Source organism: Melitaea cinxia, chromosome Z (genome assembly GCF_905220565.1).
Source record: "Melitaea cinxia chromosome Z, ilMelCinx1.1, whole genome shotgun sequence".
Taxonomy (NCBI): Eukaryota; Metazoa; Arthropoda; class Insecta; order Lepidoptera; family Nymphalidae; genus Melitaea; species Melitaea cinxia.
Window position 1 is genome coordinate 20,846,698 of NC_059424.1, and position 26,611 is coordinate 20,873,308.

Sequence of the window (26,611 nt, forward strand, 5' to 3'; positions counted from 1 at the left end):
ACTGGTGGTGATGGATAGAGCATTTCAACGTATGAGAGCAAAGTTTAAAATTGAGTTTATTAATATAAGATCTGAACTTCATGTGAAGTATGTGTATTAATTTTCTTGTTTTTTGAAAATTCGAACCGTTTTAAAGCTATGTAACACGACGGTCTACTAGCTTCGCTTTGTGCCTTTGCATGCATTATTTGGAATGTCGAGATAAAAAGTGGCCTATCTGTCATTTTATGGATCTCCAGCTATTTAACGGTAACAACTTTCATTACAATCCGTTTAGTTTTTGCATAAAAGAATAACAGACACACATCCTTCACTAATCTTCGCATTTATAATATTAGCAGAAACATATTTTCTTCCAAAATTTAAATTAAAAAAATTACTTATTTCATTTTTTATAAAAGAAATGTTTGTTTACTTGAGTTACCTGTAACGTTTTACTGGATGCACAAATTTTGATAATTCTTTCTTTATTCGAAGGCAAGTGCATGGCTTAGGTAACATGTGGTCCCATTTAAATTTGATCCAGATCTGACGAGTAGGTACATTTATCTCTGATAATACGTATTTATTTATTTTTTTCGACTACCAACGTTTTACTTGCCAGTCGATGTAAATTGAAATAGTTTTCTTTTTTGTTTGTGCCGTGCCGTTGTGAAATGTCGTAAATATATGAACACAAAACAAAATAAATGTAAATAAAACAATAATTATCTCTTCAAAAGTATATTTAATTATAAAACTAAATCTACAAGGCAAATAACTGCGTCGTTACTCAATTACCATAGTTAAGTTGAACAATGTTTTTTATAATTAAAATCTGAAAATTTAGTGTAAAATAGTCTATATCTATTGAATTAAAAAAAGTTCATTAAAACATTAAGAAATTTTAAAAATATTAATATGACTATAAAATATTGATAGTGGATTATTTACATATATATACTGTAAGCATTATTGCTTTTTTAGTTTCCTGTGCGAGGAATGACAAATTTGCACTGACCGTGCTATGTCAGAATGGTATCTTGATTATATTTGTTAATTATTTTATTAACATTAGCACGCAAGACACCGCTCTCTTCTCTGTACACACAAGCATACACCCACGCAAATAGACATACAGACAGACAGACACATACACACACACACGATATTTACGACACGAAAAATTCACAAAAGTAAATCCGATTTTATTTTCTAAGCCATTACTATACATTTCATTTTATCATTATATAATAAATAATTAACAAATTTCGTCACTTCTTACCTTACAATATTGTATGCATACTTTTATTATAATTTGTGCGAATATTATTTGGTTTATTAATAAATATGACCGTCAATAGGGTTGATGACTAATTTTTAAAAACTGTATTACACTACTCATATGGGTCTACTTTAACCTAAATACATATTATTTTTACAAGAAACTGTTAATAAATGATAATATTTTCTATTTTTTTAATCCTCTGACATATTGCGTACCAAAACGCTCAAATATGTCATGGCGGCAGTCTGACGTCATCTCTTTGTAAGCAGAAACAGTTGGAAACAGATCGCTAAGACGTTCTATCATAGTATTTTTGTTTTCGATTATTTGTTTGAAATAAAATGAATTCTAAGGTGTATAAGTGGTGTGTGGTTCCTAAATGTACAAATACATCAATAAAAACTCCCAGCAAACTGTTTGTTTATGTTCCACATAGTAAAAATGTGCGATATAAGTGGTTAACATTAGCACGTCGAGATCCAAAATTAATAAAACTTATGTCTCCAATTTATATGTGCGAAGATCACTTTGATGTAAGTATTAGTTCTAGATATCATCTAGATATTATAAATATTAAGATTAATGTTTTAAAATAGTTAAAAATTCAATAATTGAAACATTATTAATGAATTAACTAATATGGTTTTTTTTAACATATATTCTATTTTAACAGTTACCAAACGATATGGAAAACTATATGGAGTACCATGTGATGGGATTAGTGTCACAAGTTCGTATGAAACCTGGGTGTATGCCAACAAAATTTGATTGTCAACCAGATAGAAAATCTAGAACACCAAATACTACAGAACGACCATTCATTATAAAAAAACGACGATTGATGAGTATTAAAGAATGTGAAAACGAGTTTGGAGAAAGAAGTGTTATACAACATCCTGAATCTGAAAACATATCTATAGAAAATACAGGTATATATATATATGTACATATTTATTAAATATTTATTATTTTACTAAACCTCAAAATATAAATAACTATTAAATAAAATAAAACAATAAAAGATTATTAAAATTATACCTGTTTGTTTATTTTACTTTAGCTGTTATAAAATATATTTTTGTGTTGTAGGTCCACAGGTGATTGATAAACACCAACATAATATTATTCAAACAGCAGACAAGTCAATCCAAGCTTATATTTTCCCTAAATTTCGGAGCAAAGCTATTCAAACAAAAATCAATTATTTAAATCAGGCATCTTCACCAATCAAAAACTGTTCATTGTGCTCTGTTGGTACGTCTCCATTTAAAGTTGAAATTTCCTATAACATAAAGCCATCCAAAGGTAACTTTGAAAAAACTTCTAGAAAATTATTTAAGGAAGAACAGTCTGACAGTGATATTTCCTATACACCTTCAATAACTAATCCTGAATCTTCACCGTCAATCCATTCTCTGCAAGTGAAATCCAGCTCAGACTGTAGTGAGCTAGTTAAAGAAGATAAAAAACAAGAGTCATCTATAATGCTTGATTGTACAATAAAGAAAATAACGAAAAATCCTCGTTACTATATTGGTGTTCCCAGCAGCTGTATTTATCTTATTAATATAATCCAAGAAACTACAAATATTCCTGTCAACCACCTATTTTTGTGCTTAAAAAAAATAAGATTAAACAATACATTTAGAGAACTTGCAGATGATTTCAGTATACATTCAACTTATGCAAGTAAGATATTTTTAAAAAATATTCCTATTTTAGCTAGCCTAATGCGTCCTTTTATTGTAAAATTAAATACAAAGTTGATTAAGAGGACTTTACCCATGGCTTTTAGACATAGATATAATCATGTCAGCTGTATTATAGATTGTCTAGAAATTGAAATACAAAAGCCATCAAAAGCTTTATATCAAGCTCTGACATGGTCAGACTACAAAAAGGCCAATACTATAAAATATTTGGTGTCTTGTACACCAAATGGTTTGGTGAACTATATTTCTCCTGGTTTTGGAGGAAGAATAACAGATACCTGTTTAGTTCAATCCTGTGATTTTATCAATTGTCTAGAACCTGGTATGAATGTGATGGCTGACAGTGGATTTAAACATGTGGAACAGTACTTACGACAGCATGGAGTACTACTAGTACGACCTCCTAGTGTCATTCCAGGAAACAAATTAACAAAAACTGAAGCAAGAGAAACAAAGCAAATTGCAAGTTTAAGAATCCACATTGAAAGGGTGATCAGACGGTTAAGAGAGTTCAACATGCTGAAACCACATGCATGTCTTAATTCAACATTCCTTAAAGTACTTGATGATATTATAACCATTGCATGTGGTTTAATTAACTTGCAAGACTCTCTTATTAAATAGTAAACAATTATAATTAGTAGTCTAATTTTAATAGTATCAATTAGTATTTACTAGCTTGTTTATTTTGGAAGGTAGTAGTAGTTAATTATTAAAACATCATACAATGTCTCATGGGAGTAAAGTAACTATAAATGTATTTGGTTTTTTAATTTGTGATTTTTACAACTTGTAAACCTGGGCCAGTTTGAAAGTTGACTAGTCTCTACCTTAAGTTAATTGGCTACTTTTTATTACAGAAATATACTATTAATGAATGTAATATGTACTCATCAATCACTGTATTATTAAGAAATAAAAAATTTTGTTGGCTGATTTATTATTTACTACTTTTATTTTCCAAAAATCTAAATATGTACTTTTATAACAAAAAGTTTTTCTTTAACATTCCGAATTAAAGAAATCGTAGTTTGCTGCATACTTAATTTTATTTTACAACGGGGAGATTTAATAAAAATATAATATTAATTAGGAAAGCATTTTATTTGTAACTACTGTAAAACATTATATAATGATGGATACACACTAGTTTTCCAATAATCCACTGTTTATTAATTCTTAAAAATAAGTTTCATTGTATGCAACATTTATAATTTCCACATTTTTATTTGATGTGAAGTTGCAGTCGGCTACACAAAAGTGACACTTGCTCAATCCCACCAAGTACATTTATAATTGAACCTGAGCATAGCACTTCTTTGTCGGTTTTCCATCTTGGATATATGTTTTGTAGGTCTTGGGAGTTGTTGGACACTTAATTTCAACTACTGCATCTTTACATATTCCATCTGGTAACCAGCTATTATTGGATAGTTTTGATATTAATAGACCACACTTTCTTATTTTTATTCAGAGTTTTAAAGTTAGTTTCCCGTACTTCATTCTCTAAAATTTTACCTCGTTTCATGGCTGCTGTATTTGGAATTTTTGCACCCATGATTAAAGAAATAAGTGACACATCATTATTCTTACAGCGACTCACCTCATAAGCACTTGAAGCTGTTATACGACCATATCTTAGTTCATACCAGAGACAGGTTTGATGTTGTTGTCTGGTTTGTTCTTCTATACTTCTTATAACTGCATCAGTCAAATTGATTTATTTTTTAAATGAGTCACAATATTTGTCTTTCTATTTTAATACAAGATGATGCATAGATACACTTTCTGTGTCATTACATGTATAGTTTGACTGATATTTTAACAGTTCAGGACTACATCATTTGATGGCAAACCAGGGCTACCCTTGGATAACACAAGTCTTCTTTCGATGCAAGAAACTCGCCCAACATTAGTAAATTAATTCTAGGCAAATTTTAACTATTTGCCTTGATTAATCCTTGTTCCATCGTAGGGAAATAATTCAGATTTACTTAAAATAAATAACTGAGACAAAACTTACATAAATATCGTGTAATAACAGAAATAAACTATGAAAATTGAACAAAAACACAAGCAAAATAATAAAAAAATTTTTAATGTAAATTTTTTTTAATGTATTTGTGCTCTCATTGTGTTTGTTGTATGTCTGTAAGCAGTGTATGTGTCTCAAATAAATGTCTTTCTTTCTTTCTTTCTTTCTTTCTTTCTTTCAAACTTAGTAGGCTAACAATTACTAGTATTGTATTTAAATAGATGTGACGTCAGACGCTCTTATTGGCGTTTCATGTAACATGGCCGACGACAGTATTTTGAGTTTTTATTTTAATGAAAATATTTATAATCCGCTACTTTTATAGAAAAACAAATACAGTTTTTGTAAACTTTGACTATACTTAATTAATAAATCAAATTATTTTATTGATTTTTAATTATTGTCATCAACCCTATTAATTATAATTATTCTTCTCAATAATAATTATTCAGAAATATTGCTTACAAACAAAAATATACATATGAAAATATTTATTAATCTACGTTCTTCTGTAAGAATATGATCCATTATAATTATATTATAGTTTAAAAATGTATGAATGTAGTAACACTTATTTGGTCTCTAAAATTTTTTTTTAAAACAACTTAAAATAAAATTAATGAACAATATCTCGCATTAAACATACCACTAAACCTATGTACACTTAAATGCTGTTTTCTATATATTATTGTAAAAACTAAAAATTAGAGATTCATAAGTTTTACTTGTAAGTTTTAAAATAGAACATAATAGGAATAATTTTCTGAGCATTTATCATCGCTACATGGATCATTCTAGAGTTTATGGAATATGTTACTATGAAACTCTGAACAACAAAACTTTATATTTGAGCTTTTCAGGTCTATATCACTATGAGTAACCAAATCATTCGGTTTAAAAAAAAAAAGTCAAAAATATCTCTAGGTGTGTGACAAATTCATCAGATTATATCAGAACTTGACTTGACTTGTATTCTATGTGACATTGGCGAAATCATCTGTGATAATTTAGCATTATTAAAAGCCATTAACCCTAAAGAAGAAGAAGAAGTCAGAACTTGACTATTAATATGTCGACCCAAAGTTAATAGTACCATTTATGATAAATGTGTAGAATAACAATTTGGTTACTACTATATAGTTAGCTAATCGTAGGATTTACAAATAAAACCTAGGAATTATAAATATTTACTCAGGTTTTTACAACAATTTATAGATATTTATGTACCTTAAGAATAATTAAATAGTATTCTATATATTATAAATGATAGAAGCTGACTTTTATATGTATTATATGTAAACTAAAATGCAAATTTGTTATTACTACATTGTCTGTCGAAACTATTACTATAAAGGACACCGTTTCACATAATCTGACGTGGCAACATTACAGTGTAACTGGTACAGAAGTGATGCGACTATCCCGTGATCTAATTTGTTGACTTCATCTTAAAAATAGGAATAACAGACTTATACAAAATATCGACGGAATAAGAAACAATGTTTAGCGTCTTGCATTTGAAGCACACCAATATTTTAAGAAAGAAATAACCATTCAGAAAACAGTTTTTGTAATTCTCCATAACATTTAAAATTACATCATTATCATTAAATGTAAATACAATACTATGATAGCTTTAAAACAATTTACACTTAATTAAGATATTCTTTAATAGCTATGTCTAACTCGCTTAAAAAACTTACGATTACAGTTAGAATTGGTGACATACATATTAATTTTACATTAACTATGTACATTAAATCCGGTTTTAGCTAGATTAAAATGATATTACCGTCGCGGTCAAAATGTGAAATTATAGATTTAGACAAAATTATTAATTTCGTAACAATAAATGTATTAAATATTGTATTTATTTTCGGAAAATGTAGAAATAATGAATCTATGATATATCGTTTGAAATAACCACCATTACGAAAGTAAATATATATTGAAAACCGGATCAAGTAAGACATCCTCGTGAAATATTACTCTAAAAATAATTTAAAATGAAGCGAGACATATATTGGTTAATCGTCATTTGGGGATTTTGAAAATATTTTTAAGGTTTTAATGAAGAACACAGCATTTTGAGAGAATTATCCTAAATACATTACTTACCCTTTATATTCATAAAAATCTTGACCTAAAATGGTTTTAAGACACCAGTTTGTAAAATATTTTTACTATTGCCATATTACAAAAACTTTTTTAGAATTCCTTCTGTATATAAGACATTATTGGTATATGATATTAATGAGCAATTATTAGAGATCAAAATATGGAAAAAAATCTAAAACAAAACTTATACTCAATATTTACTTATATACAATTTACTCTGTTATAATTCCATCTGCTATTATATTATTTATATATAAGGAACCAATATATTGATTATTCTTTATTTTTTATAGTATTAAAAGTAAGGTTTTCTAGTCGACTAAAAAATAACAATTTCAAAGCAGATCTTTTTAATTTGTTTATATTTCATATATTTTGAGAAAGTATGACAATCGATTATATAGACGACATATAAATGTATAGTTGGCCTTGAACATTACCTACATAAAAGTGTAGTAAATCGCTACTTCGTACTCAATACGTGTTTGTATAGTTTTTTGACCACTACCGTTTTCTTATTGTCAGGCAAATACTATATTGAAAATTTTTAATGAAACAAATTCTTCATCTAAAAGTAAAAATCAATCCATTAAAATTAAATATAAAATACAGCAATTACTTTACTAAGCAGCGTTCAAACTGACGATAAATTATAAACTTTGTAACTATTGCGTACAATATTAAATTTATTTTGTTTTTTCCGTGGAAAAATTAAGTTAATTATAAAAGTTTCATATTACACAGACTAATAACGATATATTTACAATATTAATCTTAAAATAACTTTATTGCAATTTAGTTATCATTTAAAAATATTACGATATTTATCAAATAGTTAGCCTATTAAGGACATATGGTCGTAAATTTTTAAATGTATCGCTTATATATAAAATCATTTAAACATAGCCTCTAAAATTAAATGACTTACAAATCGCACAAACATATCAAAATCACTATATACAATAAAATATTATCTCACTTAAAAAATATGTAATAGAATATGTGATCGACTGCACTTTATAGAAACTTCACCAAATTATTTTCATAATCGAGGCTGATATATGTATGTATATAAAGGTCACAGGTTGGCGGTACCATTTGTGAGAAATATTTATATACATAATACAGATTTTTGGACAAATAATAACAATCGCCTAGAGTATTCCGGGCGTTTGTGGTCGTGTATTTATTTGCCTTACTAGTATGGCTAAGAAAAGTGAGAAATTTTAACGTTCTTCATCATATTACATGAACCAATTCAAGTTAATAAAAATAAAAATTGGTAAAGCCACAAACAAGGCACTCGAGTAAATATAAAACTTATAAAAATAACAGTCGATCACAGACACAAGTATCGATAATACGCTAAATTATAAAACAACAACAACACGTTGCAAAAATTCGTCACATTTATAATGATAGGTTGATAATGATGATATTTACATATGATCAATGTCGTAATTAGAGTTTAAAATCTAAAACTATGTACACATGTTTAGTGGAAACACATACAGCTATAGTAATAACGAATGCCTTCTATGTATATGCTTACACATCGCACATCGCTTACATTCAGAGGTCAAATGAATTCGATATTAGTCAATTTGCTGTTTGTATTCCTATTATATACTTAAATTAATTACAAGAAAAGCAAAACTTCAAAAATATGAAAACATTTCTAGTAATTTTTGACTAGGATTTTTTTTTTCGTTACAATATTATTTATAAATCTCGACTTGTGTTTGCCTAATTGTCTTTGTTGTCTATTGATGTCTTTTAAATTTTTCGGTGTCAACAGGTGAGTGACTGACCAAAGTCAAAATGTGTGAAAAGAACAATCAAAATATAAGTTAAGGCTTTTTAAAATTCTGCAGATCGCTTTATTATTATTTATACGGATAATTTTGTTACGATTTGCTAATTTAATCTATAATCTATAATATATATAAAAGCGAAAGGTCACTCACTCATCACGAAATCTCCGAAACTATAACACCTACAAACTTGAAATTTGGCAGGTAGGCTTATTAAAGGACGTAGACATCCGCTAAGAACTGATTTTACGAAACTCGACCCCTAAGGGGATAAAACGGGGGTTGGAAGTTTGTATGAAAGTCCTATGTTTTTGAAGTAAGAGACTTGAAATTTAAAATGTAAGCTCTATAGATGCCGAGAACGTGTCCAGATAATGTATCTTTAGAAATCAACTCCTTTTTGGGGTTAAAACGGAGGATCGTAGGTTGACTCACTGATCACGTAATCTCCGAAACTATAACAGCTACAAACTTGAAATTTTTCAAGTAGGTTCCTTATAGAGCGTAAACATCCGTTGAGAACGAATTTTACGAAATTCGACCCCTAAGGGGATAAAGCGGGGGTTGGAAGTTTGTATAAAAGTCCTATGTTTTTGAAGTAAGAGACTTGAAATTTAAAATGTAAACAGTTTTGGAATTCCTAATGTGTGGGTAACACAAAAATAAAATCGTGCATATTTAAAATGTATGCTTGATAGATGGTGAAAAGGTGTCCAAATAATGTATCTTAAGAAATCAAATCCCTTTTGGGGTTAAAACGGGGGATGGTAGGTTGACTCGCACATCACGAAATCTCCGAAACTATAACAGCTACAAACTTGAAATTTTGCAGATAGGTTTCTTATACGTAAAACGTATGGCGTAAACATCCGCTCAGAACGGATTTTACGAAACTCGACTCATATGGGTATAAAACGTGGGTTGGAAGTTTGTATGAAAGTCCTATGTTTTTGAAGTAAGATACTTGAAATTTAAAATGTAAGCTCTATAGATGACGAGAACGTGTCCAGATAATGTATCTTTAGAAATCAACTCCCTTTTGGGGTTAAAACGGGGGATGGTAGGTTGATTCACTCATCACGAAATCTCCGAAACTATAACACCTACAAACTTGAAATTTGGCAAGAAGGCTCCTTATAGGGCGTAGACAGCAGCAGTAGAATTTTACGAAACTCGACCCCTAAGGGGATAAAACGGGGGTTGGAAGTTTGTATGAAAGTTCTATGTTATTAAGGTAAGAGACTTAAAATTTAAAATGTATGCTCTATAGATGGTGAGGAAGTGTCCAAATAATACATCGTAATCTATATATATATATATATATATATATATATATATATATATATATAAGAGAAAGGTTACTGACTCACTCATCACGAGAACTCAAAAACCGCTGGATGGTCCATTCATCTAGGATGAACAAAGGTGAAATTTGGCAGTTAGTTTAGTAGACGTCCGCTAAGAACGGATTTTGCGATATTCCACGGCTAAGGGGGTTTAATTGGGGTTGATAGTTTGTATGAAACATATACAGCAGCTATAAGTTCGCCTGATAGATTATTTATACTGCAGCCTGAAAATAAAACTAAAAATGTGGTGTATAGAGGTTTTATAAAAATGACTATTAAATTATACTAAATTGTGCCTTGCAAAAAGTTACTCAGTATGATAAGCATTTCAAGTGACTGAAATGAAAAAATAATTTGCGTTAAACATCTTAATATAATGCATGTCTTCATAACCAAGCGGACGTAGTCGCGGGCAACAGTTAGTGTATTATAAAACCAAGTCCCCAAAAGTGTATGTGACCGATTCCCTCAAAATCTACTGAACGGATCGGCTAAGCCGATTTCGATGAGAGTTTCACTGGAAGTTTGCCGGGAAAACTTTGTGACACACTGATTTCAACGCGGGCGAAGCCGCGGGCACAGCTAGTTTTGCATATAACTGATGTTACTCATGTAACTTCTAGAAAGATAAATTTAATCAGCAATCATTATTGTGATATTTATTAACCTTTCCAGACATTTGACGTGATATAACATGACATATTGACAATGACATGATGTATTGACAATCAAATTCAGTTGACAAAGATTCTTTGTCTATCCCCTAGTATGATTTACAAAGCAACATCTCTTAACTATTTCACACAGACATTTACGTATGACGAAATTTAAGTAATCCTAATCCATTGTAATTTATTTTACATAGAACAGTATTGTGCGATAAACAAACAACCACACAAATAAATACCAAAGTACTAATTATTCCAATATTATTATAATTTTGATTTTTAATATATCTATCCATCTCTGGTTTTGTCGACTAGCGATTGTTTTCGACAAATTCAGAGATAGATAGAATATTTAAACTTATGAGTGATACTGTAGTTTTTAGAAAAATGTGAAAGAGAAAGAACATTATATTTGGTATACCTGTCTCTTTTCAACGATGCACACACAACATATTCTATTTAAAATCTTTTCCTTTTGTTTACGAATTACGAAATGTAGTATTTTTTAAACATAGGAACAGGTCTACACACTTTCTAGTTAACTCACAGCTTCTTCCAATAAACTCATATTTTCTTAAATATAAACAGAATGCTAGCATAATTCTTAAGTTTATTGCAACTAACCATTAAGAGGCAAATGAGACTAATCGAGACTAATCGTTCTTATTCTATTGATAGCTTAAATGAATACCTGTATCCATTGAATCCATAGAAAATTTTTCAAATAAGGCGAAAAGTCGAAATACTTTTCAAGTTTAAGTCACTATTTTTAAGCATAAATACGTTAAGAATGAAAATAATAACTATTAATATTAAGCTATTTTCTTTTTATAAACTTTCGTCTGAATTAAATAAAAACCATTGATTGAAATCAATCTGAGTCAATCTGACGAAAACTGTTCTAGTTGAAACTAGAACAGTTTTCGTCAGATATTCTAAGAACAAATATAATATGATCAAATTGAAGAAAAGAACGACGTTTAATCAATTATTCAATTCTTAAAATTTCAATGTTGAAGTTCTTGACATTTGTATTGAAATATTTTTTACGACTTTGTACCTTGTTCAGAAACCTTTTGAAAGAATTTGAAGATAATTCACATTTTACAACCTCTTTTCAAATCCATGGTGCCGTTGAGTGAGATATTTATTTATTAATTATTATTTTTATACGTCGCCATTTCACATAAACACCAAAAGTTTGTCTCATCATATCTATCAAAAGGGAACTCGTGTCAAAAATCATTATTTTTTGCAACAAAATGTACCAAACACTATATTATTGTTCATAGCTGCCACAATCACGTATGGCAGCTTTACTATAATCAGGTTTCGAAGACGATATCCTCTGTCCGCGTTATTCTGAGGAAAAACAAAATATCGTAAATATTAATCAGCTCAAAAAATACCTTAACTTCAACTTAAGATTTTATTAATTGTAAACTGATTTTAAATCATCTTTAAAGAAATAAATTTACTAATTTAACTTATATATTTATTTTTCCTAAAATGTTTATATAATTTGATGACGCGTTAAGTTAGTCTCAACAACTGACTACGCCTACGGTCGCGGAGTTCGATGACCGCACATGACAAATATTTGTATGGACCATACATATATTTGTTTGTATGTCATTGTGTGATTCCCGACTCCAGACAGGATTGTCATCTAGTTGAGAGGTCATTGTTTGTGATTAGTCGAAGTATTTATTTAAGCGTTTACTTTACCTTAAATATTATTTGTTTTCACCAAGCGTCGAAAGTCTACTCGTGACATTCATTATTGTGTTCAGTTGTTCTAACAGGGACTGAAACAATTAATTTAAATATTAATTAATTTAGACATAATAGCGTTACGACTGTTATAGATTAATAGTGATTATTATTTGCGACATGAAAACTATCTGTGACATCAACGGTAAGCGTTCATAAAATACATTAACATTCTTATAAAACAAAACTAAATACAATTGTTACTAAAAAAAATTAATCAACCAATATTTGATATGACATAAAAAATAGGCGAAGGAAATTTATTAATTATTAATAATTAAGCATCATTTGCACAGCTTCCCTCACGAATTGTCCATATCCATATTGTTAGGGCAGGGGTGCTGGTTACAAAGTATCTATTACCCTAAAGAGACTATAATTGTGTGTGGTCGCAAACGAAAAAAAAAACCGACTTCAATTACATCGACAATTAATACAACGTAGTTCGACGAATAAATAGTCAAGTAAATACGCGTTATTAAATATAACTCGAAACGTACTTGTTAGATATAAATTAAATTTAAATGGCACCATATGATACGCACCACCTTCCGATTAAGAAAAAAATCATCGTAATCGGCCTACCCAGTCAAAAGTTCTGAGGTAACATACATAAAAAAAATACAAAAGAATTGAGATCCTCCTCTTATTTCGGAAGTCATTTAAAAAGTAACATTACCTCTATTTTTTGCAACATAGTTATATATGATGCGTTGCTATGCTTTTTTTTGGTCGTACCAACTCAGAAACCTTTGTGGGCGCATGCACAACATTTTGCTGAAGATAATTACATTTAAATACACAGTTTACGATTCTATAAAAGGCCTACAGACAAAAAACACATACACATATATAGATTTCGGAACACACATATATATATATATATATATATATATATATATATATATATATATATATATATATATATATATATATATATATATAGATTTCGGGAGGCTAATAAAGTGAAACCTGTACCTTTTAGTTAGAAAGTAGGTCATCGGCCTTCACTAACATCAAGTTAAGAAACAGAAGGCATACAAAGCAAAGCAAAATGATAGTTTCGAATCTCAGCGTTGAACTAAACTATTGACAATGTAGGAAATGCGCCACTAATCACCCTCTGATGATGAATTTTGAGTAAGGAACTTATAGTTCAGTGGTCGAATATTTAAAAACGTAAGCTCCTGAAATGATTATGACAATAACGAACTTTTTCCTCAGTTCTGAAGACCTTTGACCGTAGAGTTTAACTTTGATGCCATTTGATGCAATCGCTATTAGAGTAACGGAGAAGTTATGGCAATCGGGATTATTATCTAATGATCTTTCGATCAGGTTTGTCATAATCTCTTTTGTGATGGAAACCATCATACTATCTCTCCGAAGTATACACTGGGTATCCAGTTTTCTTACCGAGCGTAGAATAAAGTTGCTATCAACAGAGTATACTCGGAAATCACACTAATGCTGGAGTTTTACTATTTGTTATTGCACAGATGGTGCCTTTTATATTGGCAGGCCTTATTGCCTATATCGAAGTGAAAGAGAAAATACAAGTTTGAGCGTTTATCGCTTATAAACTGCCGTTTATTGTAGCTCCAAATTTCTTTAAGACCTCCTTGAATATTAAGATCCTTTAGGCTTACATTACGAATGAGGTCATAATCCGAGATCTTTTTAAGAGTTATGCCAAACTCGCTGCTAAAAATATCAGGGTACTGACACAGGGCCAGACGCTGTTTCGTATTGGAACGCGTTTAGATCTCCCACGACTAATGAAGGCACCTGCGAGGTTAACAGCGCCTGGACATCAGTGTTGCAGAAGGGAAGACCAAGTGGTTTGTAGGCAGCGTACAGGGTTAGTTAGGGTGTTCGATCCTGTTACGCCAAGTACAAGTTCAAACGTCAATTTATTGTTTTGTTTCTTAGGGGTCTTACTTGTGTTTACATTAGTCGATAAGTATACGCCGAACACTATATCTCGTGACGCGATCATAGATATAGTAAAAAAAAGTAGATAATGCGCGGCCTTTGTTGTTAGTGAAGCCACAAAACTCGGCTCCTTCAAGTAAATACACGCGCTCACGCACACATATGCATCAAACTACGCTCATTTTCGTTAGTATGTCACGAGGCTTCATACAGTAACTTTGCTTATAAAATGCCGTCTTGTGTGATTAAATGGTTCAAAAACAATACCAAAGTAAACAAAAAATATGAAGGAATATCGTTTCACACGTAAGTACATATAAAACTTTAAATTTATTGTTATTCCAAAATAATATTGAGGTTAATAAAACACTTTTTTCGGATTTTATCGCGGTTTATTGTTAACTTTTGATTCCCGACGTTTCGGATACTTTACAGCAACCATGGTCACGGGAGGACTCCTCCGTGACCGTCCTCCCGTGACCATGGTTGCTGTAAAGTATCCGAAACGTCGGGAATCAAAAGTTAACAATAAACCGCGATAAAATCCGAAAAAAGTGTTTTATTAAATGAGTAAAATTCGCGTAAACATTAGAAAACAATATTGAGGTTATTCGGAACTTATAATTTCAATGTCACGAAACGACGTACCACGGGAGTGTTGCCAGTAGTTCTTTTTTTCAATACCCCAAAATGTGGGTAAGTAAATTGTACGCAATCAGAAAAATAATTAAGTAAAAAAGTAGACATAGTTATTGTTTTTTTTTTCTCGTGTTATTTTATGTTACATAAATTGAAAATAAAAAAATCAAAATATATTTATGAATTATTAACTCGTATGTTTTATGTTTTAACTTTTTACAATTTTTGAGTAAACTACGTACCCATATTTTACTATCAAATTTCATGGTTTTAGGTTTCCAAAAAATAATACCAAAAAATATCGTAATTTTGTTCCTTAACAATAAAAAATATACTTATTGGTTTTCGTACGTATAGCTATATATATACATTTATTTATTTATTTTTTATAGATCATGGATCCAGTAAAAAAAAAGTATAAAAAGTAATTGTAGTGATGATGAGTTGAATGACATTGAAGTTGCCATATTGCCTCCGGATGAAGTAAATGAAATGACTGACATAGAAGAAGGTACTGACGACGATATGGGAGTTTGGCCAATTTTAGATGTAGCTAGATCAAGTGGAATTTTCGTGTATAATTGATAACGACGAGGAAGATCATCCAATACAAACCATATCTCGGACAAGCAAGATAGTCACTTGGCGTAAATGTGAACCAGTATATTCAGAAATACAGCTGAAATCTACTCAAAAATGTTTGCAAAATATGATTACGGAGTTGGAAGGAAATTCTGCGGTAGAAATATTCGAAAACTTGTTGTGTGACGATATTCTTGAATATATTGTGCAGGAAACCGTGACCTACGCCAAACATTTTTTTTATGTCACTAGGTCGGTAAACAAGCGTACGGCTCACCTGATGGTAAGCGATTACCGTAGCTTATAGACGCCTGCAACACCAGAAGCATCGCAAGCGCGTTGCCGACCCAATCCCCAATCCCCCCAGGAGCTCTGGTCACCTTACTCACCAACAGGAACACAATACTGCTTGAAAGCGGTATTATTTAGCTGTGATCTTCTGTAAGGTCGAGGTACTACCCCAGTCGGGCTGCTCCATATTTTGAGCAGGAAATTCCTGTTGTGCCCTACCTCAGTTGAACATTATAAAAATGATTTGAACTTCAATAATGAAAATGGAGTAAGTCTTTATAGGAATTTTGTTTTTCTCTTCGTATCACCACTTGCCTCAAAGTAAACTTTATTGATGTAGAGATGATGATGTACTCATTCCATTTGTTGAACGAGCAATGCCTCGTAATCGTTTTGACAAAATTAAATCCTATTTACATTTCATTGACAACTCAAGAATTGATAATACTGACAATCATCACGAAAGTTTGGGATATTTGAATCCAATTTAGCTGTTAATAAGATGATCGTCAAATACTTTGGTCACCATGGGATCAAACAATTTATAAAAGGTAAACCAGTGAGATTTGAATACAAGCTTTGGGCACCGTGTAGGTCAGCGGATATTGTTGTAACTATTCGCTTTAAACGGGCAAGGATGTATAAATCTCTGCTATTATTGGCAATGGCTTGGGTTCAGCAGTGGTAAAAAAGTTTCGATGCTTGGGGTGGTGGGGTTGGGTTGGGTTAATATGCTATTTTGCTAATTTTCGTTAAAATTATGACGAATTGAAGTATAAATTCACTAAAAGTTCTAATAATCCCTAAAGAACCTTCACAAGGTGTCAAGTAAGCCTTTTTTGGAGTCTAAACAAAATTTTATAATTACACATTGATGCTTGAAAGTGGAATAAGCAATAAAACTAATTTTCTGGTTTATAATATTCATCAGTCATCATCATTAGTTCAGCCTATCACAGTCCACTGCTGGACATAGGCCTCCACAAGTTCGCGCCAAAAATGGCGTGAACTCATGTGTGTTGCCCATAGTCACCACACTGGGCACGCGGGTTGGTGACCGCAGGGCTGGCTTTGAAATACACAGGCCGAAGACGAAGCTGCCTGTCTTCGGCTTGTGTATTTCAAAGCCAGCAGTTGGATGGTTATGCCGCCAACGGTCGGTTTTTAAGTTTCAAAGTGGTCGAGGAACTGTGTTATCCCCTAGTCGCCTCTTACGACACACCCGGAAAGACCACAGTAATATTAGTAAGGATTAACACAGGTAACTTTTTTCATCAATGATGAGTGGTCGAAAAAATAAGGGAGCAATCCAGTATTTAGCTAATAGCGCTATCTAGTTGCAGAGATTGGAATTTCAATTAGATGAATTTTTAAAAGAGATTTATTACATACTTAATAATAATGTTTTATTATTATTCATCTTTAAGTATATTGTTTTTTTTTTATTTCTATAAAAATATTATTAAATAAAATTTAAATATTGTTTTTTTTTAATCAACATTTTTTTTGATATTAAAACATATGCATCGCAACAGTAGCTAGTTATCTATACAAATAAATAAAATTAGGGTGTCTGTTTGTAATATATATTAAAATATCTCTAGACACTAATATTTACGATTTTCTATTATATCAACAAGATCTCCGATTTCTCCACGATGAAATATTTATTTTCATATAAATTTACCTTATCTTTAATTTCTCCATTTATTAATGATAAGCCTTTTGTGTCTCTTTGAGATTTCGTTGATATCTGAAAAATGAGAAACAATTTTGGTAATAAAACAATTACAAAACAATTAATAATAGTCGTTTATGCGACGGCCGTCCTAAAAAGTGGAGATATACAAGTATAACATTGCACTTCTATCTTAAACAACAATATTACAAAGGATTAGGGTAAAAAAATAAATTAACTAATAGAAGAACAAGTTTAAGACCTTTGATTTATTGGTATTTTTTTTTTATATACAATATACAATTTTATTAATTGGAATGCATTTTTAAACTGAAATTTACTCATACTATAAAATTTAAGACAATATCCACAAAAATATCGTTTTCATGTTTTACAAAAGTAAATGTCAAAAATTAAAAATAAAGATAAAAAACTTTTGTTGTAAGAATTGTAACTCTTTTTTTTCTATACAAAGAGGTCGGTAGCTAAGCGTACGGCCCACCTGATGTGACGTGTGATATTGTGTTATAAGGGGTTGGGAGGGGTCAAAATTGTATAGTTGGCTTTGTTCCTAAGTTCAAATAACACTTTTTTTTTTTGTTCACTACCTGTGCAAATTCAAAGACGACATGTTCAAAAACTTGTTTTTAATATTGTATTCTAAGAAAGAAAAAACCTATATTGATATAATATTCACACTGCTTATGTGGTTTCACAGGAAGCTTTAAAGCCTAATTTTTAATATGTACACTATATTTGTACTAATTCTCACAAAAATCGGGTCAACACTTCTTGATAATCTATAATACACAATTTGATAAATTATTTTTCAATGTGTAGGTGTATCACTGTTAATATGAAATAAACATTGTAAGTCATGTTTTACAATGACTGTGGTTAGGTAAAAGGCAGTGAAGTGTAAAAATAGAATATACTTATAAAATATATATACTTAGAAAATTAACTTAACAAACTTTTAAAGTTTGAATATGTTTGTGATATAATTATAATATAGGTTTAATGATATATTTGACAAAATAATGTAATCATAAAAAAAATGTAATATATTAATTACACAATTTTGGTGCATTTTTACAAAAACATTAAATGCTGGTTTAATTTGTATTTATCAACGTCATTACCAACTTACCTGAGGTTTAAACAATGCCATAATTATAGTGCTCAGCTTGTCACTCTTTTTATCTAAGATTGCCAACTTTTTGTTCAGCTCCTCTTTGGACTGTCTCATTTTTTCTACTTTATCTCTATTGTATTGAAGTCTGAAGTGTTCATACACAATTTTAACACATGCGCTGATAGAGGCGGCTCACAGAAAAAAAATCATTCTTATCATAATATTTAACATATTTTCTAGCGACTACTGAACTTTGCATGTACATTCAAATTATATTACACATAATTGTGAGCCACCATCGCTGTTATTCGAATCATTTACAATACATATTTATTATTATATATATAACAATGCAATATATCGAAAAAACATTTGTTCATATAATTACTCTTTAGTAACTCATGCATAAAGTAATTAATTTTTTTATATCGCTTTTGCTATCACCTTATTAAAAGTTCGCGATACAAGAATACAAAACGAATTACAAAAATTAATGTAATAATATATATATATATATATATATATACATACTATTTTATCTTTGAAATATATTAAAACGAGCGTAAGCATATATCAAACCTGAATTCCATGATATCACAATGTTTGCATTTTTTTGATAAGTGTTCACTTGTGTCGATGTCGCACGGCGAGCTTCCGACTGCAGAACAAAATTGCAAATAAATGACACTCGCTCAGCAAATAACAGTTCTTTAGATCCAAAGATTATTGTGTGCAAGCCCTGCCTGCCTTGCTGCCGAAAGGATAATACAACCTACAGTGACCAGAGTGTAAAGTTTAACTACAAAATTTTGACCCTTTTGACACGCGTAGCTCTATTTTATTTTTTTACGATAAAATTAACAAGTTTCCAACACATTGAGACCACACAACGCCATATAATTTGAACAATAAATCAAAAAAGAGATCAGTTCATAAATTTAAAAAAAATTCACTATGTTGTTGGCGTTAAGGTTTTTGTACTTTTAAAAACTACAAAAATTTGCACTTAGGTTACTGATGCCTGGAAATATTGTCTTGAATTTTGAAAAGTTATTACAAACGATGAATAATGATAAGTCCAATCTCTCCATCCTGCTTGCCTTATAGTACTATAATAAGTCCCATATTAAAAGTTCCTCTATATATCAATATTATTTTATTTTTGCAAGTAACATCTTAAATATATCGCTTTTTTTTTGCTTTCATACGCTTCCGCAAGCCACAGGATTGTTTATTTCTTGTTACATTTTAATGACTTAGATTTGATGATTAGATAAGTATTTTGTTTGTTATAGCAGTGCAATGAAGGAGATGATATTAGCTTAACATATCTCTTATATTATTGCCTTTTAAACTAACCTATTATAAAAATACAGACCAATGTGAATATCGAACATTAATAAAATTTAAGCATTAAAATCTATTTAGCAAAAGTAACGACCGATCATTGCAAGCAATATTAATTAATATAGAAAATAAACAAAATTCGCTAGCATTTTTGCATTTAGAGCCAAGTTTTTTATTATTGAACTGATTGATGTCTATTACCTACGTAACTATATTTAATTCAAAGCATTTATATATAATATATATTTTTAATTTCGTTGTTCTTACATGTGTCAATGCTACTCCACTCTCTTTTTAGGGGTGAGGTATACCTGGCTGGTGATATTAAGTCTGAGAAACCTCTTGACTCCACCGAGCTAGAAGGCATAATACTCAATAATGATGATTTATCTATTCTGAAAAAAAGAGGACATTGGCATTTAAATAAAGTTTAATAACAACTTATAACAATTATTATAGTATGACGACGCATTGGCACAGTGGTCTTAACACTAGTTGTTACAGTGGCGGTCGCAGGTTCAATCCCTGCTCACGACAGACAATTGTACTGAACATATAGAACCAATCTAGCAAGACACTAGTTCAATATGTCATCTTGATATCATAAACTTTTTCTCCTCCTCCCTCTTTTGAGTTTATATATTATGTATATAGTTAATTTTAAGATGGATTTTTTGGGATTGTCTTAAAACATTCAAGTATAATAGATTTGTACATGCGAAAGCAACTGAATGGTGCTTAGATATTTCCTTTTTTAAGCAATTTTTTAAATATATCACTAATGCTTTCTTAGTAAAATAAATAAATGAAATATAGACGTTTGTCGTGGTCGTTTCTGCTTGTGTAGTGTGACCCCAACACAGGTGTAAATTCTACTGGGGGCGTTTAATATTATAGTATGCAATCAGTGAAGAATTTACGATTATTTCCTTAGTTTTAATAATTTTTACAACCGGATGCTAATGTGTATTAATTAATGCACACACTTACTCAGTCTGTAATGGTGGTGGAGGATTTGTGAAAGATATTGGCGGCAAATCTGACTGTGGTTCTGGAAAAAATAGTTTTGTAAGCCTTACATATATGAAAATAATATTGATATCATTAGTTACATATAAAGTATTATTTCTGTTATTCATTATCTATTTGTATTGTTAAGAGGGAACATTTGATTTATTGTCTCATGTATGTACAAGATCAACTCAAAATAACTGGACTGTTTTCGGAAATTCAGATATTCTTTCCCTAAGAGAATTCCATGTTATCCACTGAATGAAATGGGATTCTTTTTAAAATTATACATTTCATACAACAGTTGACAATGTCTAATTCAAGTAGTTGATTTAAAGTAATAAATTAAACAAAATCATTAATATAAGGACTCAATAAAATCCTTCTAATGTAAACGATTTGCATTTTGTTAATCTAAATAATATAATAATTAGAACAGAAACTTTATAAAATATAGCAGTTAATAAAACTATTGTTTATAACTATAGACAATTAAATTTAAAGTATATGTGATAAACAAATTATGTTAACATTGCTGTATGTACAATTTTTAAATGATTATTTATCTGATTTTTTCCCATTTCTATTTTTAGTTTTTTGTTTTTCCTCATGTTTGACTAATAGAGAAAATATTCAATAATGTACTAAACAATAAAGCATATATAAATGAATGAATAGATAGTAAATTAGATATTTTGATTCATACCTTCCGGAGGAGGGGGTGGTGGAGGTGGCTGCAACACTTGTTTATGATGTGCCAACGCATGAGGTGGTAATATTCCCGTTCTATAAAAGTGACGCTCCTCAAATACATCTGCATGAACATACTTGCAATTTGCATATGTACACACTGAGTTTTGATATTTACGACAGAAAGTGTACACTCCCTCTAATTGTGACACATCATATTTGTGAGCGTATCTGCACGTGGGTCTTATACACGTTCCACGTATATAATCTCTACATATTTTCTTTTTTTCTGGTGATTTTTCCTGAGCAGTGTTTGTGTCACCATTACTCTGAGGTTCCTGGTTCACAAGTTCAGGCGATCTCTCACACCCACTCTGGTAATTTGTGTCTTCAATTTCCTGTTTGACTTGCACATTTAGGTATACTGGACTATCGGGTGGTGGAGGGTCTAAAGGCAAAGGCGGCTGGACTTCTGGCTTCCTTCCGATATTAGGCGCAGGCGGTGGATCCGTAGCTGCGTTTGGAGTGGCCCGATTAGTCGTTTCGATATGCATTTTCGACTGTATAAATTTTTTCATATTTTTTAAATACGGCGATGACCTAAATTTTATTAAGTGTTCTTCCACTCCGACTCTTTTGCTGCCTCTAGCATCTGAAATATAAATATAACGTAGTTAATTTTGACTACCATAGATATTTAAAAAGGCAACTTGCGACCTTGCATTTGACGTAACTATTTACCAAATAAAATTAACGTGCATCAAATATAACCAAAAACAATAAGTATGTCGCCATACCTGTCTGTGAAACCTGCATTTACTTATGTTGTTCTTGAACACCAACGCCTTCTCGATTAAATGCAGGTTTGTTACTATTCATAGCCAGTTGTGGCTTAAGTGGTTAGCAGCATGTACGCTAACTAATAGTTTTAACGTCAAGTAACTACAATTTTAATAAACAATAGCACACTCTCAAATTTTAGACAAAAACATACATTACTTTAAGGTGGATACAAGATGGCGGCGAATGACGACTGATCCAAAGAGTAGGGCAGGGCTTGTTACCGTTACCAATTACCATTATAAAGTACCGGTAAATAGCGTTAATTTTAACAGATACCTGTTTTACCGTTAAAACTTTTAACGGTAATTCGGTAACGAAAACGTTTTTTAACGTTAAATTTTACCGTTAAATAGAATTTTAACGATACTGATAACGTTACCTCTAATATCAAGAATTAACGAAATTTTTATCGATACTTCTACGACGTTGCCGCTCCGTGCAAGTGACCTTCAACTCGACGCGCTAGGATTGATAAAAGCGGCAACAGCGCGTGTCATTGGATTATAACACTGTAGGTACGAACATCAATGTACTTCAACCGTTTACGTACTCTTAATTCGAACATTAGGTAGGTATAATGTATTCCGAAATTATAATGGCGAACTCAAAAGAGTAGAGTACTGTCCGAGTGACCGATTTATATCTCTCTCATTTTATTATTTAATTTTATTTCATTATTGTTGAAATTCATAAAATAATATTTTAGTATGTTATACATATAAGAAATAAAATAATATATGCGCCTATATATCAAACAAAATTTATGTTTCGCATATTATATGTGTTTCTAGATATTCATTTTGTATTTAGGTACATAATGATTCGTGGTTTTCTTTTTCAGAACTTGCAATTGTTTTTATTTTTAAATTAAACTGTATGAGACTACATAAACTAAAACAAAATTTTGTTTTATTACCTAATTATATAGTAGGTACCTGGATGAGCGAGGTTTGCTCGATATGTTAGATAAAAGTAAGAAATAAAAAGTAATCTGACTGGACACATCTGAACTCGAACCTTGGTCATTTAAATTCTGGATAGCCCGATTTCCCACCTGAGCTATTATAACCTTTTAAGGGATGGCAAAATTTACCTTAGTATTGTAATGATATTATAGCAGTTTTTCATTGCAAGAAAACAATGTTAAAACGACATTTTCTAAAAATGAATCCTAGCTAACTAGTTGGAGCCGTCAGCCAAGATTGATATTATATATATACAAAAATTGCTTGTTTAAAGATATTATTTTCTCGTTTAAAGGATTTATTTTGTATATATTTTTTAATCATTCATTAATACATTGTATCGGATGTTACTATTTGTTAGAACACGTATAAAATATATTTACTGCCAACACTACAAACACCACGAAGACCTAGTTGGTCTTCTATATCTGCTTATTTCTTCACAATCCCGCTGGAATAATTATTCTGCGATATATCAAATTACATTGCAAATAATTAATCCGGGCTAGCGAATCAGTTTCTAAAAGTAATAATTATTATCTTATACTGTGTATGAATGGATTAATTTATTTTTAACCGACTTCAAAAAAAGGAGGAGGTTACTCAATTCGACCGTATATATATATATATATATATATATATATATATATATATTTTTTATATATGTTCGGAGATAACTTCTTTGTTTATGAACCGATTTTGATAATTCTTTTTTTGTTGGAAAGGAGATATTCATAGTTTGGTACCATGATAAGGAAACCAGGATCTGATGATGGAATCCCAGAGAAATCGAGGGAAACTTTCAAAAATCGTAAGGGTGACTAGTAAATTTAATCATGTTTTCATTAGGTACTATAAATCACTACTATTTAATAAAGGTCTGGAGTCGATCTGATGATGGAGAAGAGAAATAGTCGAGGGAACTCTTCAACTATTTATAGCAATTACCTGCTTTTTGAACTTAATTCGTTTCTATTGATGAGAAATTTGCACCTGTATGAGTTATAAGTGCCATTACGGTCTGATGATGGAGACAAAAGTTAGTCGAAGGAACTCTTTAACGATTTATAGCAATTAGCTGCTGTTTGAACTTAATTCGTTTCTATTGATGAGAACTTTGCATATATATGAGTTATAAATGCCATTTCAGTCTGATGATGGAGACGAAAGATAGTCGAGGGTACTCTTCAACGACTTATAGCAATTACCTGCTGTTTGAACTTAATTCGTTTCTATTGATGAGAACTTTGCACCTATATGAGTTACAAGTGCCATTAAAGTCTGATGATGGAGACGAAAGATAGTCGAGGGAACTCTTTAACAATTTATAGCAATTACCTGCTTTTTGAACTTATTTCGTTTCTATTGATGAGAACTTTGCACCTGTATGAGTTATAAGTGCCATTACAGTCTGATGATGGAGACAAAAGATAGTCGAGGGAACTCTTTAACGATTTATAGCAATTACCTGCTGTTTGAACTTAATTCGTTTCTATTGATGAGAACTTTGCATATATATGAGTTATAAGTGCCATTTCAGTCTGATGATGGATACGAAAGATAGTCGAGGGAACTTTTCAACGATTTATAGCAATTACCTGCTGTGTGATCATCTGTGTCGCAGGACCAGGTTTGATGATGGAGCCCATAAACACTCGAGGGAATTTCTCAACAATTTACAGCAGTTACCTTTTGCTGTTTGACGACCGCTTTGATATAATGGTGCATGTGCCGTGGCGGCGGCGCCTAAACACCGACGGTCGCGGGGTCTATTCCAGCTCGCATTGGATATTTATGTTTATATAAATATTTATTTTTGGTCTAGTTGTTAATCCTTGTGGTTCCCCCAACCTAGCCTCGGAGAACACGCTAGGCTGTCAGTCCCGGTTGTTATTACGTACACCTGATAGCGAACTTTACTCATAGTATGTCGACGCATTAGCGCAGCGGTCACAGCACCGGCTGTTGCGCTGGCGTTAGTGGGTTCAATCCCCGCGCACGACAGACATTTGTATTGGTCATATAGATGTTTGTCATGATCTGGGTGTTTGTGCCTGTGTATTGTGTATGTTTCCGAACCCCCGACATAAGAGAAAAAGCATTCTTGTTAGGTGTACCCATCACTAAAAATTGTAAAATAAAATAATTTTTAACAAAAAAAAAACCGACTTCAAAAAGGAAACTAAAAAGTGAAAAATAAATTTACTTAGTACAAAGTAAATTGTATTTTGATGTAGTTAATCAGAAATGATTAAATAAATATTTTATAATTTTGAAGTTGGTGCCAAGTAAATACTACAACAACCTGGCTACAATAACAAATACAAACAGCACACACACAACAAACAAGTACAAAAAATATTATTAGATATGTCAAAACAATAACAGAATAATAACAGTATTCAACCTAATAGTCAATGAAACAAATTATGAAAGAAAACTGAATACAACTTATGAGTAGATACTAGAGTAGTTATGGTTTTACTTGGCACCGACTTCAATATTATAAAATATTTATTTAATCATTTCTGATTAACTAAATCAAAATACGAATTACTTTGTACTAAGTAAATTTATTTTTCACTTTTTAGTTTCCTTTTTGAAGTCGGTTTTTTTTTGTTAAAAATTATTTTTATACGGGAAATATTGTGTTATCCATGTACCGTTTCATATTTTTGTGTACAGTACACAATAAATAACACAATATTTCTCCACAGAGCTTTGAATTTTTTATAATACAATTATTGAATAAGTTTTTG

The 26,611-nt window shown here is 30.8% G+C and overlaps 2 protein-coding genes and 1 long non-coding RNA gene across 7 annotated transcripts; 1 reads left to right on the plus strand and 2 right to left on the minus strand.

Annotated features, from left to right (window-relative positions):
• The first annotated feature begins 1,471 nt into the window (after positions 1-1,471).
• On the plus strand, positions 1,472-3,922 carry LOC123668617. Its single transcript, XM_045602337.1, has 3 exons — positions 1,472-1,800; positions 1,941-2,196; positions 2,357-3,922. The coding sequence occupies exons 1-3, from the start codon at positions 1,609-1,611 to the stop codon at positions 3,601-3,603; spliced, it is 1,695 nt and encodes a 564-aa protein (XP_045458293.1). The 5' UTR covers positions 1,472-1,608; the 3' UTR covers positions 3,604-3,922.
• Positions 3,923-11,828: 7,906 nt separating this feature from the next.
• Positions 11,829-12,773, minus strand: LOC123668448. The gene is made up of 2 exons (XR_006745582.1): positions 12,692-12,773; positions 11,829-12,325 (listed from the first exon to the last, which is right to left on the minus strand). It is a non-coding gene; the product is annotated as an uncharacterized LOC123668448 (long non-coding RNA).
• Positions 12,774-17,755: 4,982 nt separating this feature from the next.
• LOC123668447 lies at positions 17,756-23,098 on the minus strand. 5 transcript variants are annotated; one of them, XM_045602179.1, is made up of 8 exons: positions 23,039-23,098; positions 22,842-22,963; positions 22,061-22,696; positions 21,334-21,394; positions 20,611-20,738; positions 19,576-19,654; positions 19,012-19,141; positions 17,756-17,936 (listed from the first exon to the last, which is right to left on the minus strand). In XM_045602179.1, exons 2-8 carry the CDS (start codon positions 22,858-22,860, stop codon positions 17,811-17,813), a joined length of 1,179 nt encoding a protein of 392 aa, XP_045458135.1. In that variant the 5' UTR covers positions 22,861-22,963; positions 23,039-23,098; the 3' UTR covers positions 17,756-17,810. The 5 variants fall into 5 exon arrangements, with proteins under 5 accessions (XP_045458135.1, XP_045458137.1, XP_045458134.1 ...); XM_045602181.1 differs by lacking the exon at positions 22,842-22,963; XM_045602178.1 differs by having other exon boundaries at positions 22,842-23,092.
• Positions 23,099-26,611: the final 3,513 nt, after the last annotated feature.

Excerpts from the sequence above, each read along its gene's own strand:
- LOC123668447 (XM_045602179.1), bottom strand. Across the intron at positions 20,739-21,333 it reads CCACCACCATTACAGACTGA|AATAGATAAATCATCATTAT; the intron begins GTAAGTGTGTGC and ends TCTTTTTTTCAG. Across the intron at positions 19,655-20,610 it reads GTGGAGTAGCATTGACACAT|TCGGAAGCTCGCCGTGCGAC; the intron begins GTAAGAACAACG and ends TTTGTTCTGCAG.
- LOC123668617 (XM_045602337.1), top strand. The coding sequence starts at position 1,609 with ATGAATTCTAAGGTGTATAAGTGGTGTGTGGTTCCTAAATGTACAAAT. Across the intron at positions 1,801-1,940 it reads TGTGCGAAGATCACTTTGAT|TTACCAAACGATATGGAAAA; the intron begins GTAAGTATTAGT and ends CTATTTTAACAG. Across the intron at positions 2,197-2,356 it reads CATATCTATAGAAAATACAG|GTCCACAGGTGATTGATAAA; the intron begins GTATATATATAT and ends TTTGTGTTGTAG.